The sequence below is a fragment of the Apteryx mantelli genome, chromosome 3, assembly GCF_036417845.1.
Source record: "Apteryx mantelli isolate bAptMan1 chromosome 3, bAptMan1.hap1, whole genome shotgun sequence".
Taxonomy (NCBI): Eukaryota; Metazoa; Chordata; class Aves; order Apterygiformes; family Apterygidae; genus Apteryx; species Apteryx mantelli.
In genome coordinates, this window is record NC_089980.1 from 137,647,005 (window position 1) to 137,663,613 (window position 16,609).

At 45.3% G+C, this 16,609-nt stretch overlaps 1 protein-coding gene across 1 annotated transcript in view; it reads left to right on the plus strand.

Moving 5' to 3' along the window:
- The window catches only part of KIF13B (kinesin family member 13B), a 63,731-nt gene extending 49,198 nt beyond the window's left edge, over positions 1 to 14,533 (plus strand). The window contains exons 33-35 of the mRNA XM_067294627.1: positions 7,870 to 7,932; positions 9,518 to 10,550; positions 13,507 to 14,533. Of these exons, the coding sequence (XP_067150728.1) occupies positions 7,870 to 7,932; positions 9,518 to 10,550; positions 13,507 to 13,799 (1,389 nt within the window). The 3' untranslated portion in view covers positions 13,800 to 14,533. The remainder of the gene's footprint in view (positions 1 to 7,869; positions 7,933 to 9,517; positions 10,551 to 13,506) is intronic.
- Positions 14,534 to 16,609: the final 2,076 nt, after the last annotated feature.

Consider the following 16,609-nt stretch of genomic DNA (forward strand, 5'->3'; position numbering starts at 1 on the left):
CCTCTAGTCTAACCACCTGTTCCCACTCCTTCCTACCGTTCAAGATTAGTCTTGTATTATTTGTCTTGAAGTCAGGTTTGAAACTGCAAAGACATCCATTTTAAGGAATTTTGATTTGCATTATGGATTTCTATGGCAACTAAAACAATCAGGTTGTGATCGCAACAGTTCTTAATAGGAGGGAATGCTATTTCTGATTTAAAAAAAAGAAGAAATAAAGCTAATTATAAACGTATGAACAGAAGTGTGTGACGTGTTAATGCTTGGTTGCACTGGAGAGCAACCCAAGAGTTTTCATGACCACTGGATCGCTGTAATGAAATGAAATCTTAAAATTACTACAAGCTTTGGTGCTTTTAGTTTTGTAATAGAACAACTCGGCTGTATTCCAAGCATACGTAACTGGTTTGAGATGTTCACAGGTGCTCTTCACTGCTCTGTCAGGAGGCAAACTGGGCTGCTTCATTCCCGTTGGCAATCCCAGAGCGTAGAAGAGCAGTAACGGAAGGAACCGCTACGGCCGGAGCTGCCTCTATACGGCCCAGAAAGTTAATAGGTGCCGTTGTAGTGAGACGGGGTTTGGCATCGTATCATGCCTCGTCATCCTTCTCGCCGTTTCTTTCTAACGGCTTGATGATACAAACGTGGTCATATGGGTTAAAAACTGGCCCGAAGAATTTAAACGGTGGTGGTGAACGGCTGTGTACTCGGTGGATGATGGGACTGCGATGGGGGTCAGGGTTTGGCCATCAGCTCTACCACCGCATCGCTGGCCTGCGAGAGTTAAACAGCAAACTAGCTAATTCTTGCATATGTTGTTCAACACGCAATGGAAAGGACACAAGAAATGACTTTTTGTGCCAGGGGACATGACTGAAATGTGTAGGGCGAGAGTAGGTGATAAAATACCAAAAAACGTGAGGGAGGGAGAAGGGGAACCGAAAGGGTATTTCAGCTGCCGTTGCAAGGTGAGCTAACTACGTAACAGGGAATCGAGGGACTTCTCTTACAGTGAGCAAAGCTAGAATATGGCAGCCTATTAACTCTCTGAAATATAAACGCCGCCTTATTTCTCCGGAAGTAAGCAACAAATTGGTAGAGCTACAGAAAAGGAACAGAAATTACTAAAGGACTGCTTTGCAGAGAAAATGGAAGGATCTAAACGATCTTCACCTGGCTAAAAGCAAACGAGTAGGTACGTAATAACAGTCTTTTGGACATAAATACTAAAAAGGTGAGAAGTGGGTCACGTTATCACTTCCTCCTGGTTCATCAAGCTTCCTTAAGCAAAGGAGAATTTCAGAAGCTGTTGTTGAGCTCAGTTTTCAGCGTATATCTGTTAGGTTATTTGAGAGTGTTTAATTATCTAAAGTCATTAAAACCTGCTCTGGAAAAATGCTGGTGAACCGTACTGAACTAGATGGCTGGCCCAGCTGTTGTAGTAAGTATCTAGTCTGTTATGGTTAAATTTTTGGGGTTGGATGGCCCTACATCTCTGCCGAACGCATTAGTTCTGTTTTGCTGCATTTTCTTGTTAGCAGCGTCTTAGGGCTAAGCTGCCAGGGATTTTAGTGCTTTTGAGCATCGTTTCCAAGGGAGCAGTGCTTCACTTCACTTATAAACTTGCGGAAAAGGTTAAGTTCGTTGTCACCAAGCGGCTCTCGGGGTGGATAAATGTGTGTTCCCAAATCTCCTCTCCTATCTGAGTACACAGAAGACAGAGCTCTGATCTCTTGTTCTGAAAATACCTATTTTAGCAACTTTTTATTTCAATTACATGCCATTGCTTGGGCTGGCATCAGCCTTCGATGCTCACATAACAAAAGTTATCGCAACACGACGGTCTTTCCCCGTTCTGTTTTGTCGGTAGTCGGTTGTTGCCCGAGTTTCGAAAAAGCAGACGCGTTCCAGCCGAGGTGGTGGCAGCTAACAAAATTGCTGTCTTTGACCTTCTGATGCAAGTTTAGTAACTAATCTGGAGAATAATGAACCGCAATTAATGAAATCTGCTCTCGTATTCAAGTGTGTTTCTCAGACAGCACATAAAATAATTGAAAGAACTTCCTGCTCTCTAATTAGTTAGATTGAATTAATTTGGCATAATAGGATTCTTTATGTAACTAGCAGAACGGCTTCCGATGAAGCTGTTTATGTACCTAAAAGATTGGTTTCTGATGAAGCTGTTTATATACTTTTTAAGTTAGAAAATGCCTATTTTCTCGGTAATCTGCTGCCTTTAAATTAATTGCCAGTACTCTGTAAATAAAAAAGCCAACAATTTAAACCTTTTTTTTTGATTGCTGGAATAGCTTTTTATTTTCCTAATCTGTTCTTTAAAAGGCTTAGTGTTGCAGTGAGCAAGATTTAAAGCCTTACCAGCCCTTAGTGCTGATGGGGAGAAGTTTAAAATACTTGCTTAAAATATGCAGGTGAAGGGAGAATCAGAGTTTCATCTATCTGTGCTTAATTATATTATGTACATGCTCTTGAAGCTTGTCTTTTTTATTAACGTGCTGAGGCTTTCATAGTGTGCACCAAGCAGAATTACTGTTCTTTACCTTCTGACCCTGTTGATCTCCGGGAACTGCCTGTGTAATTACATTTTAGGGCATCGTTGGGTGCTGATATTAAAAATGTACATATTAAATTTCAGTTTCTATTTTTTGACATTGCCGTCGCAAAAGCAAATTCTTCTGACCAACGTGCATTTGATAAGGGGGCTTTGGTCACCTTCCTACCTAAGTACCTTGTCGGATGGTCAAATGTCTTTTTGTTAGCATATGGCTTAAATGAGAGATCCTGAGTCACTGCTATCTCGCCGAAAAAAAGCTCTTGTTTGAATTTCCATGTGCTAATATAATTCATCTCTGTTTGTGGTCTAGAAAGGCAGACGCGTGACACGAGGAGAGGGCAGCTTTCAATTTGTTCTCTTTCACCTTCTGATGCAGACGTCGTAATTAATCCAAAAAATAATGAAACGCAGTTAATGAAAAGCTATCTAAATAGACACGAGGCTTTCTCTGGCAGTGCACTAAAAAATACCAGTAGTGCCCTGGATGTGCATGGTATAATCGAAAGAATTTACATTCCTTAATCCAGTGTAAATAATTTGGCCTCGTAGAACCTTCTATTAAATCTAGAAGGCTTTTTTTCAGCGTTTCAGATAAAGAACCATTTAGATGCTATAATCAGCCTGGCTCACAGATCCTCTGCAGCCAGCTGAGCTAGTATGTGTCTAATTCTTGTGACCAAGTTGTTAGTGTTTCGCTTTCTTTATGGGTTCAGTTTTCCCTATCATCCTCTTAAAAAATACTTTTTAACGAGAATGAGCATGGAAAACTGTCTTTTAAAGTTCCGAGAGACCACCGCTGAAACCGCATTATAAACTAACTAGAAAACGATTACGAATTACCCTTTTAATCTTTCCACCTGGAACTAGGAACTCAATGATTTAGCTGCCTAGGAAACACTGTCTGTTTAATTTTGCATCAAATATATTAGAACTGTGGAATTCGGAAGTATGATTACTGGCTGAAATGTTCCCACATATGAAAGGTGAAATAAAAGGTTTTTAGTTTGGATTAATATTTAAATGTACAGTGTCTTCAAAAAAAAAAAAAAAAGTACTTGGATTTCAGATCTCCTCATGAAATAAATGAGATTTTACATTTCAAGGACTGACTTTAAAATGATTTTAAAATCAAGGGCAAGGAGGAATATTGTTGGAAGGGGAGCTTTTTTAAAGTGGATTCAACCTTTTTGGCTGTCTATTAGGGGACTCTGAATTCTTACTGTGTTGCTGCATGTGGCTTGCAAAAGTCTTTTATCCCAAGTGCTCAAAACTGACTTAAATCCCCATTTAATGAAGCAACTGCTATGCCCTCCTGGAGAAGTTTCCAACAGTGGCTTTTAAGTGGCGATATGAACATAACGCCGTCAGAGTGTGACACTCCTTGAGCTTAGTCCTTCCTATCTGCAGATGGCGAAGCGTAGACAACAGCAGTGAGAGTTTTCTGATAACGTCCTTTAGGATTGCATCAGCTGTGACCTTGCCTGGATCGTTGCTGGAGGCTGCAGGACACTGCTTAGACGCGCTGGCCCAGCCGCTTCTGTTAGCTGCCATCGCGTTTTCCGCGTGTTGGGCATGAACGTTTTACGAATCTCATCCACTGGCATCAAGGCGAAAGGCTTCATACCCAATTCATCGGTCACCATCATCAGAGTCATCTTACAAAACGTTTAATGACATTGAAATACCGTATTTTCGGAGTCCGTTGAAGAGGTTGTCATCATCTCTGCAATATATGGTGTCAAAAAGGTTTAACTGGGGGTTAGTGGTGCCTCTATATGTGGTGTGAGGTGCATATTCTCTTTTCTTATCCAAGCCCACCAATGTAGCAGGTTGGCCTCCAAGGTTGCCCTAACAGCTATGTGACTTTCGGTCATGGGCAAACTCAGCTCCCGTCTGACCAGAATATATTGTGCAAGCAGGCTTGGAGAAACGAAGCCTTGCAAACTCGCCACGCAGAATAGCAGCTCGTAGGGGAAAAATAAAGGCAATTTTTGTTCTGCGGTTTGGTTCAAAGATGCGTTCAACTGGATTGCTTTCATGTTCGCTCTTGCTCCGTGTTTTGTCAATTTTGCTGAAGGAGCCGTGCCAAAAATTAGCGCTGTGAAAGGGTCGTGTTTTGCCGTTGGGTAAACGCATGTCTACTTTAGCAGCCGCTGTCTCCGCACGTTTAGGGACAGAATTTGGCTGTAAATTCAGAAATAATTTTCAGCTAGTAAATGTCTTCGCAGGCAAAAGGTGTCAAATGTGGTGTTTGTAATACCCCCACCGGGTAACTTGACTGCGTTTCGCAATCAAGGTTTGTTTTAGTGCGTTTTGCTACCCTAGTGGGGACGTTTTTACCGATCTGTTTCTTGTCGACAGCAAAGTTGGGCAAGTGCCACTTCTGATAATTGCTTTTTTTCCTCCGCGTTTTTCTAAACGGTGCTTGGCAAAGTTACTGTAAGGGGGTTGAGATTTGCCAGCCTTTGCCAGAGGAGAACATCGTCTTAGCGAGTGATGAGGAATGATTAAAGTGTAACGGTTTTATTTCTTTGGCTATTTGATATCGGCTGTGTTTTCTAGGTTTCACAGATTTGCATGCTGTAAGACTGAAGGGTTTTGAGAGATAAAAAACCAGAAAAACCCCACTTTCCTGTGTTTCTTTTAAAGAGAGGAAAAGAAATCAAAGGAACTGAGAAGTATCATCAAATACTTTTTCTTATTCCAGTTCTAAGGACTTGTGTCTGGATAATAACGCCGTACCTCGAAGCGCTTCCCGGGGATGGCACGTGTGCTGGGAGAAAGCGGGGCAAAAAGATCCAATTGCTTTATGGTGCCAGTGCGAGAACCGGAGCCAGCTTCGGTTCCAGATACCGGGTCTGCTGAAACAGGCCGTTTCCCCTCCTGTATCAGATCAGAAGCAGTGCTGTCGAAGCAACGAGGACGATAGTTTTCCTTCGTATAGCCTTTCCAAGATGCCAAAATGCAGTGCCTTTGGCGGTGGACCATAGAGCTATTTAACTAGGTTTATTTGTATTCAGCAGCCTTGGCTTCACGCTGCACCTCTGCAAAAGGTTTCAAGTCCCGTGTAGGTGCCCGCCTAGGGATTAGCCCTGAAGTCTTATGACTACAGCTTCTTTCTTCATTAAAAGTTGATATTTTTGTGCAGTCATGAAGAACTCGAAAACAGAAATCCCGCTGTTGCCTGCCTCTCTGCCCAAGCTCAGGCCTCTTCGGCAGAGAAAGAGCGGTCGCTACTGCAGTCATTTAGCACCTTGCCTTTGCGTCCCCTTCCCTAACGGACCAGCCCAGTTGCTGCGGATCAAACATGGTCGAAGAGCAGAGAATTACTGTTCTGCCCCATACCCTGTTCGTGGTGACGCCACGATACGCTGCTGTTAAACCTAACGTTTGCCGGATCTCCTCGTAAGGAAGATGATCCCTTTCCTTTCTAAGCGAGGTTCAACACTTGGCTGTTGCGACAGTTGAGTTATCCTTGCACGTCTGAGGTGGGTTGGGGTCCTTACTGCACCTCGCCCTTCTAGGTGATCTCTGAACTCCCAAGTCAATATTATAGTTGGTTTCAGGCTCATGCTTTTGATGCACTTGTTGAAATCCTTTTCTTTTAGATTGCCGCTTTATTCTAACTGCAGCTGAAACTCTGGGAAACGAGGATTCTCACTCAGACCCTCTGGATCATGAACCTTATTCGAGTCCTAAAGCTCTGTTTGTTTTTAGGCATCATTGATTTGCTCTAATTCTGGTCAGCTCCTGCTTCCTAGAGCTCCAAGCGCGTGTCGCAGCAAGGACCACAGAAAGCTAATTCCTCGGGCCCCCTAGACAGAGCCAGTCTGCCCTGGACCCCGCTTCAGTGGTATAGTCTCAATCAGCAGGTTTGAAGATAAGCCGCCCCCCTCCTCTCCCGCTTGCTTTTATTGAGCCAAAGCTTTAATGTCTTTACAAAATGATTTTGATCTACTGTGAAGTTGTTGGGGTTTTTTGTCTGTCTTTTGCCTCTTTATTTTTACTTTGAACAACTGTGTTTTTATTTAATAACTGCCAGTCTCTGCGTAAATAATAGCTGCTCTTTTTCCCCGTGTTTCTCTCTTTTTTGGAAGCGGATTAGTCCTACTCCCGCTTTACTGTCCTTAGGAAGGATGCAAGAGAAGAGTACCTTACTCTTCAGTTGGCAGGTTTAGTTCTTTAAACAATTCTGGAAATAGCTGTCTTGGAAATTAGCACTGCCTGCATATTTCCTGCAAAAGCAGTTCTCGGTTCCCTTAGAGGAAGAAAAAAAAGAAAAGAAAAAGAAAAAAAGCAGACTGCTCCCAAATTTTATAATACATCACCCTTCAAAGAGCTCTTTGCTTGAAAGTATGAGCCTGAACTTGCAGTACATTATTTAACTGTGCTAAGGAGAGATGTTTTCTGTAGTTTTCTCCTTTCTCCTTTTCTTCATGCTTTCCTTCCCCAAGGTTCTTCATGGAACTGATGGTCCCTTTCCCTCTTGTGTCAACAGTGCATGATATCCCAGCTTCCCAGCTTAACCTTAGATTTATAGTCAAGTGTCACCATTTGCTGTTACAGCCTCATGAGACTGTTTCAAGTGATTATTTCAGATCTTTAAATGAAAAAAGCTGCATACAGAGCGAGCAACGTTCATAGTCAAAGCCTTCTTGTCAAATGCCAGGCTATAAAGGAGCAGGTACTGTTGAAATGGAGAAGATCCTGCTGAAAACGAGAAGCAGGCCTCCTGGGACGGGACCAATATATCGTGATTAGCAAGTGACGTGTATTCAGTGGTGATGCCGTGTTTGAAAAGAGGATGCAGGGTTTCTGGCTTCCTATTTGCTTTAAAATAAACAAACCTACGTGGTTTAAAGTAAACGATGCTAAAATCTAGAACAGCTTAAGATGCTAGAGATGGAGGAAGAGCTTTGAAGAGGGACTGCAGATGAGGACTTTGCTAGCCAGACCAGCGTGACCTCGGGCCACTTTGGCATCTTGTTGCTCAGTGGTCTGTTTTAATGACTGCATGAAAGAAAACTTCGTAGGCCATGAGTTTGTACTTGTAGCTGCTGTGTGCGTTAAAATTCAAGGATGCCTGTGTTACCTTGTTTAAGGCGTTTATTTGACCCTTCAAAGTATGTCAGCAGAATGCATTGAAATAGCAACACTCTTGTCTGTCTGTGACAAAGGATTGCTTGCTATTCCAGAACTGCAAATATAAATTTTAATGTTTTTCCCTTCAGTTATACCAGCTTGAGAATATTTAATCCTTTAACTGAATGAGGCTGTGTTTTTTTTCATTCCTGCAGCCTGTCCCACGAATTATGGTTCAGTCTGCCAGTATTGACGCCAGCGCTACAAAGATAAAACAGGTGAGCGTACCCTCGGAAACGACGGTGCAGTTTGCACGTCCTCGTGCCTGGAAACAAAAGGTGGTAAAAGCAACTGCTGGGATAGTTACTTAAAACCTGTTGCACTTTTACTGTTGCTTCCTTCTGGGACAATTAAATGCCGCGTGTGTTGCTGCGTTTTCTTAGGTCCTGCAAAAGTCTCCCTGCGTGTTGCTCGTTACACTTTTATACTTGAAAGCCTGGCTAATCATATGATTGCATTAGCAGTTAACTAGCTGAAATTTAGCTGTTTTGCTGCTTTAAAAGGCAAATTGCTAGGCTGTGACGCTTTCTATAAACAGAACGTGTCTCTTATTCTGAGCGTTGAGCTTAATTCTCGGTTTTACATTTCAAGCCGATTCATGATACTGGCGTGAAAAAAAGGCTTTCACTAAGCTGGAGAGAAAATAGACCCCATGATCTCCCACAGTTCAGCAGAACTCCGGTCTTATGAATAGCAAATCAGCTTTCTCCCACTGTGCTTTTATTGTCTTAGCAAAATGCGTGTTATCTGAAAGCTTAAAAGGGAAAGCCCAAAGAAAGAACAGAGCTCCAGAGTCCACGTGTGCAGCACCCTCTCCGTAGAAAAGCTAAAAATATAGTTTTAGTCAACATTTTAGCATTTTGAGAAACTTTTTTCTTACATTTTATTAAGCAATAGCAAGCTAACCTTCCATTCAGAAACTCCTGTAATTCAATCGAATTCCTCTTTCTTCAAAGGCCAGTTACGTTTCCCATGAAAAAGGCACTTCAGCATAGGGTGAAAGTCCTGCCAGTTGGGACGTTATACCACTAGATGGGATAAAACACTGTTAATTTTGCACAATAAACAAAAAATGCACACCTGAGAGTGAATACATCGGATATGCACAAGTCTGCCTTCCTCCAACCACCTTTCCTCCACACACCCCCCTTCATATTAGCGGTCTCCTCCCTCCCGCCCTCCCAACGAGATTTAGAGACATCCTAATTTTTTAGAGTACATGTGCTGGCAAAAGATATTGATCTATCGGATTTAGTAAACTTTACAGCCCAGCAATACATCACTAAAATGGGCTGTTAATCTCATGAGGTGCAGTTAATTTCATACTCTGAAAGTGTGCAGTGCTGGCGACATTGAGGTGGGAAACGGCGTTTGGAAACGGGGACATAAATGACAGTTTAGTTGGAAAGCCATGATTTATCAGTCCTGAAAGGTAAGCCAAATAACTGAGAGAGACTTATAGATCATGGCTGTTTCACATTTCATATAAATCCTGCTATTCAAACAGCAAATGACCATTCCTGTAATATAAATAATTTTTCAGTAAATATGGGAGAACGTATTTCTTTTGCTAGACGCTTTTCTTATTAATGAAAGAAATGAGCTGACAATCCTACCAGGTTTGTAAAAGCTGACTTCAGATCAGCTTGCACCTTTTGGAGATGGCAGCCACACCGGGATTTAGATAAGCTTGGTGCCTTGGTACTTCCCAAAGACCCTATATCTGTGTGGGGTTTTTCTTGTTTTTTAGCCCGGATATTTTAGATATCAGATCTCCATAGTTACTATCCTTTTCTGTTTCAGATTAACCAAGAGGAAGCAGGGAAACGGCCATTTGAAATTGCAGTGCAGTCATCAGAGGCAGAAAAGAGTCCAGAAAAGAGTCCAGAAAAGACACCCAAAGTGCCCTTACAGCAGCCCACAGGAGACATCCAGGCGCAGGAGGCCCAGGAAGGGCCCCCGAGTCCTCTGAGCGAAGCCTCCAGTGGTTACTTTTCTCATAGCGTTTCAACAGCCACCCTCTCTGAAGCCCTTACAGCAGGAAGCGATGCTGCCCTTCAGCCAGGAGCTCAGATGCCTCCAGGGGGTGACCTCCCAGCTCCCGCTGTGGCTCAGGTCTCTTCTGACGTGCCCAGGCCCTCTGACAGCTCTACAGAGAGCTCTCTCACTGCTAAGAGAGAGAGTCTGCCTGCCTCCAGCCTTCAAAGTGCCCACGTAAGACGCAAAGACAGCACTGAAGTGAATGGAGGTGATGCTTTGAAATCAAAATATTTTGTTTCTCCTGTGACTCCGAGTGAACAGGTAAATGATGCCTCTGTGGCCGCTGGTGCAAAAACCTTTCTTTCTACCTCCGCTCCACAGAAGGAGTTGCTATCTAAGCAGTCAGTGGAGTCAGCAGGACAAGCCACGAGGAAAACGGAAACAGCCTCGGCCTCAGAACTGGAGGTTCCCAAACCGCAACTTCATCCCGACCAATTGTCCCAACCCAGCGTCGCAGCCTCCCCCTTCAAAATCCAGAAAGTCAAGACGTCGGAGCTCAAGTCCTTTACAAGCATACTGGGGACAGATCCTGCGTGTCCACTAAGCACAGAAGAGCTGCAAGAAGCAGGCAAGAGCACACCTTCTGCACGAGGACTGAGCCATAACGGAGCAGAGACAGCAGATGAAAAACTGGAAGTGACTTCTGACTCTGAAGACGCCAATGAAATCCCTGAGTGGCTGAAGGAGGGAGAATATGTCACAGTTGGCGCAAATAAGACAGGCACCGTTAGATATATTGGTCCCACAGACTTTCAAGAGGGAACGTGGGTTGGCGTCGAACTGGATTTACCTTCAGGTAAAATATGCTTTAGTACGGGTGTAAAGCAGAGAACATTTCAGAGTTTGTGGTGTTCACTTCAGCACTGCCTTTTGAGGATTATCTAGTGCAGGTTGAGAAGAGAAATGTAAAAGGTCTTTTCCTACTGTAATCTTTCCCGGTCTGCCTTTGTCAATCCAGGCTGGATTGTCCCTTTTCGGTTATTTCACTGGCTTCTTCAAACAGAGGTAGAAAACTCAATTGCTCTTGTAATACAACTGTTTATAGTTGCAGGAGACAGGCCTTGTGCCCAAGAAGTTCTCTTTTGGACTTCTGTTCTGAGGATAAGGATGTCCAAAGTACAACAGGAGTCGTGGGATTCACGTGAGCAAAGGAATATTTAGGCTAAACAACATGCAAGGTGTCTTAACAGACTACCGAGTCTCTCATAAGCTCTTTTAAAATGAGCTGTAAAAGCACAAAAGACTGTGTGTATGCATATATACGTACACATTTATATGAAAATCAGTATGAAATATTCATGTATTGACTGCCAGGAAATGCAGATGATGTAAGGTCTCTTTCAGTTCCTAATTTGTCATTCCTGCCTGACTCTGACTTGTACAACGGTAGGCTTCCCAGAATTTAGGCTCTGATACACGCTTTTTTTGAAACTAGGTGCGCAGTGAAGCCCCACGTTCTCTCCTTTATCCAAGAGAAGGCAGGATTGGGGGAAGGCAGGACATGCTGGTGGTGGGAAACTCAGGTGGAGACTGTAGCTCAACAGTAGCTGCCACTGGCTTTGACAACGAGAGGGTTTGGTTTACAAAGGGCCCATAAAGCTCTTTTTTTCCTAATTCTTTTAACCCAGCTGTGTAAAATTCCCAGTCTGCACCTCAGCCTCTGTTGGGTGAATCGACATGTCTCGGGGAGTCACCCGCGTTCATCTTTGTGCACTTCCCTGGCGTCGGGACCGTTCACCGAGATCAATAGTGTCAAGGATCCAGAGCTCCAATTTAAATGAGCAGTTGCCTTTCCTGCACCTGGTGTGCTTGGAAAAGCGAAACGAGATGGTGCGTTTTCAGCCGAAGTTGCAGAAAACTGTCTGGAGTTTGCCAGAAAGCAAACTGTGCCTCTAATCCCTGTGAAAGTCGTAGTCCCAGTTCTCGTTCCTGAATTCATGCTGTAATTAAAATTTATATATTTACAGACTCATTTCAGTGCTGGAAGGTCACCTTCCCTCCCTGGCTGGCTAGTCTGGAACACAGTGTGAATCTGTTAAGCTGTTTGCATGTACCTGGTGAGCATCAGCTTAGCTGTCCATGGAAGAGTCTAATGGCCAAGAGGTTTTTGGTCTATTGAGGACTCAACTGCTGATGTTCCTGGATACTTTTTTCCCTTCTGTTTCCACAAGGATTAAGTCTCCGATTTGTTGGAGCATAACTGGCTTCTAAAGCATCTGAAACTTCATTTAGGAAATACGGTCAAAAGCTTATATCTTTGTTGTGGTAAACTACAAACCGGGATTGAGGTCCGAGTCCTTGGCCATGGGAGGACGTATCTGATCCAACACGGGAATGGGGGTAGTGAGAAGGGAACCCATAAAACAAAAGGGATGACCGTGTCACTTGAAGATTTGTTGCATCTTTTGGCCTTTGCTTTACGAAAGGGAACTGTCACTGTCCAGGCACCCAGAGCAGTGTTCTTGAGAGTTTTAAATGCTGTGAAGGGAGAAATGGAAATATCTCAACAGCATCAGCAGAAAGAAATCGTTCTTCCTCTTCTGTGGAGGTTTTACAACATGGTAGCTGTAACTCTTCTCAACTTCAGGCTCTCATCAACTCAGAGAACAGGCCAAAAAACTGTATTAAATGGCTTTTTTTCCTTTCTTCCAGATAGTTGCTTGTGATAGGCTAATGCATGTATTGCCAAACTGAATATTTAAGTTTTGCTGAATTTAAAGCATTCCCTTGAGTAGCAAGCAGGGAGGAAGAGCAAGGTGGACTGTCCCATTCAGATTAACCGTCTCCATAAAATGGCCTTGCCGGCGCTCAGCAGTGAAGTGCACTGGCTTCGCTGGAGCCCGAGCCTGGAGCTGGGAGCTACAGGAATCAAGTCCAGCCTTGCGCTGTCGCAGGCAACTGCTTCCGCTAATCCTCTAATTGTATTAAGCTCAGGTATAAAACCACCCGGTATATATATATTTTTTTAATCTTCTGTACTCCTGTGGGAAAGCTACTCCCAATTCTTTACTCCTCCGGCTGTTAGAAGACTCCTGCTTGTCTCGGGCAGTGTTTCAGTAGCCACTTTGCATCCGTTTGCTCTCCTACCAGCCTTGCCCTCTAGTTCAGGCGGTGCTCTCTCCACTCCCGGTGGTTCACCTTCGCGGTGTATTTGTAGGGAACAGTCGTTCTCCCGCTCAGCATTTTGTTTTGCTAGAATAAAGCTCCTCCGGGCCCTCTGGCGTAATAGTTTCTCTGTCTCTGATCATCACAGCAGCTTTTACATTAGACCAGACAGGTTTTTTCGCCCTGCGGCCTGATCGTGCCCCTTTGAGCACAACCTGCCGCTGTCTCCCCGTCATGCAGCTCCTCAACCACCTCTCCGCTTCTGCGATGACCCGCGTGGCTCGGCGTCGAGGGCGTTGCTGAGGAGCAACGCCGTGAGGCTTGCCACCTTTCTTGCCTTAAAACAAAACCTATCCGGCTAGTCTGACGAAACCCGTGATTAGTATAACCCTGTTGCATTTTATGCTGCTCTTCTCTGTCTCTTCAAGATTATTCTTTCCTTCAAAACTTGTTGAAGGACTTCATAATGGTGGTGTCTCGACCTTCAGTCTACGGCGACCCAATTGAATTGCTTAACCTGGTCCTTCTGCTGATGGAGCACCGGGACCCTGAGCGAATTTGCTACGGTGAAGGACGGTAGCAAGCCGCACGCGCGGAATAAAAGCCGTTTTGTGTATCAATCACCTTTCTTTCTCTTCTTGTCAAAGGTAAGAACGATGGCTCCATCGGAGGGAAGCAGTATTTCAAATGCAACCCCGGCTACGGGCTGCTCGTCAAACCAGGCAGAGTTAAAAAAGCCACCGGAGCGGCGCGGCGGCGGAGCGCTGGCTTGAGGTTGCAAGGGGGAGCCGCTTCGGAGAACAGGAGGAGCGGCAACTTCTCCGGCTCGGCCTCCAACCTGGCTTCGCTGACAGCCCTGGCCAAGTCGGAAGGAGGAGCCACGCTCCGACCAGAGAAGGGCCAGAAGAACGCGGAGAACCGGAAATCCTGGGCAAACTGAGCCGGGCCGCCGCAGCCGGGCGGGCAAAACTATGCAACGCAGCCAGGGGAACCGAGTCTTTAGCTTCGCCAAGCTAAACCAACCACGTAAACTTCTAGTTTGTGGCAAACACTAATGAAGGGTTTTTTTTTTTTTTCTGTGCTTTGGGTGATTGACACGTTAATTCTCTGCCTTGTCACGGTGCTGGATCTACAGCTTTAGTCTCCCGTTACAAATTGTGCCACTTCGGCGTACGACTGACGTCAAGGAAAGCTCGTGGCGGCGGGCGGATGTAAACTGTGATGTCCTCCGCTCTTCGGAGACGGAGGAGACACGCGAATAGTTCAAATTACTGCACGCCTGTCCTGTAGCCGCTCAGTTCTGCCCGCGCGCCTAAAAAGAAAAAAGCCCCCAAAGCAACAGTTCTTCTCCGATTCCGTAAGGGTTGTGTCCCTCGGGAGCAATACCTGGCGAAAGGGCAAGGTCGTAATGGTTCCGGTTAGGTAGAGAGGGCAGCAGAAAACTCTCTTTTCCAAAAAAAAAAAATCCAAAAACCCCTTTATTTTAAAAAGGAGCGTGCCTGTCCTGATTACTGTTCTGTTGTCCCCCCTCCTCCTGTAGAAATCGGCAGGATCTTCGCAGCAGATCCGTTGCGGACGAGAGCAGGCCTGCGACGCCGGCTTTAGGAAGGAGAAGACTTGAGCAGATTTGCTGTGTGTGATCTGTTCAGTGCACGCTTTCATCCTTCCCCCCCCCCCCCCGTTTCTTGCCCGAAAGCACTACAGACCCTTCTTCTCGTTTGCTCTGTCCTTTGGGATTTTCGCGGAGCCGTCGGACGCGAGCGCTTCGCTCCTGCCCGCTCGGCGCTGCCGGCGCCGCTCCTCCCGGCAGCCTGAAACGCTCGGGCTTTTCCCGGTTTTGCAAAGCGGAGGGTCGCCCTTCTTGCAACGGCGTCCAGCCGCCCTATTTATTTTTATTTATTGCTTTTTAACTACGAAATATTTGCGCTTTACAATCATCCGCCGCCCGCCGTCGCGCGGAGGAGCGCTCCCTAGCACCGCGCGGCCCCCGAAACCGGCCCGGCGGCCCCCCGAAATTAAACCCCGCCGAACCCCGCGGTCCTCCCCAAATCGGTTCTCTCTCTCCCCAAAGTGGCAGGTTTGGGCTGGCTTTTATCAAACTTGATTTTATCTTTGGTAGCCCTGGCTGGTTTTTAAACTTCCTGCGGCACAAATTATATATAAACTGTACATGTGAATATATACATGTGCACATATAATATATATATAATATATATTATATATCTCACACTCTTTTTCTAACAAATCGAGGAAAGCCACACTTTTATATTCTAAGCTGTTTATATCTTGTTTAGTAATCACAGGGGGATTGGGCAGCTCGAGCAATGGGTATTTTATCGACACGGGGAATATTTAGGATGCTAAATTAATGATTCAACTCTAATATGCAGCTAGTCTCTGCCTGTGGGCAGCCAAGTGCCTTCGCCGTCTGGTTCAGAGGTCCTAGGGAAAGACACGTTGCCATCCAAGGAGACAGGGCCGCGTCGCGAAGGAGGTAATTATGCTGATTCGCTGTAATTAATATCATTTATGCCGAAGGAATAAAATTAAAATAGAAACGAATCTGTAGCTGCAGCGAGGGGAAGGGGCTGCAGCGCGGCGTGCGTAGGGCTGCCGGGGACCTGTGCATCCTTTGGGCCTCGGGTAGCTGGTTTCAGCGTTTCCTAACATTTTCCTAAAGAAATCTTAAAATGTACAGACCAGCTTTTAAATGCGTTTTTAGCGTATGTGTGTTTTCTCCGTTTCCTTTGCACGAAAATCCTGTCCTTTCGAGCCAAGGGTGGGAGAAATGGGGTAACAATCCAGGAGCTAAAATCCCAGGGGGGGGTTATTGCAAGAAACTGGTTTTATAGGAGCGATTCACGCAACGAAGCAACTCTTGTTTAGCGGTGGGACAAGTCTAGCTAAGGTGAGACTGCCCGGTCGTGAATACGATGCCTCTTGTACTGCCTTGTTTTCTAAAATTAATTTTTAACACTTTTTTTAATTGCACTTTGCTCCGACGTGCTACCAAAAGTTAGCTCATGTGAAACATCCTCCCAGCTTCCGGATTGTTTTTTTTCCTTAGTCTCGGCATTTCATTTTTTGGACCTGCTGCGTCAACTGAGCATCTTGACGGCAATGTTGGTAGGGTTTTACTCGCAGCTCTTTGGTTTTACTGTCTTGTCGGGCTCCTGAAACTAAACCTCTGCTCAGTCTCCATCCCGACACCTGCCCCAAACATGGGAACAACCCCAGGGAGGTTTTTTTTTTTCCTTAGCCAAGTCCTTTCGACGTGGCGCGAGCTCCAAAAATGTAAATCGAAACGTGTCCTTCGCCCTGCACCACCTTTCCTGGGCACGAGAGGTGTCTCACGTTTGTCACTGTGAACGCGCGTCCCTTAAGGTCAGCTGTGACATTAAGCAGCTGATCGGGAAACAGCGGTTTAAAAACATCGCGAAGGTAAAACGCTCTTTTAATTTAATTTTTTTGTAACTAGCATTTGCAAACACCCTGCAGCAGCAGGAGTAGGCGCTCGCCTTCCTTCCCCGGCCGGCTCCTTAATAACTATGCAGCTTCTCCATGGGTTTCACGCACTTTATGCAGGGAAGGCGACTCCTTAATGCAGGAACCGTGACCTGGAGCGAGGGTCTGATCTCCGCCGCGACCGGGCATCCCGGCGCCGCGTATGGGACACGGAGACCCGCATGGACCGAGCTGGGTGTCCGTAAGGACCTGTTTGCGCTGCAGCGGAGCCGGGCGAAGGTCTCT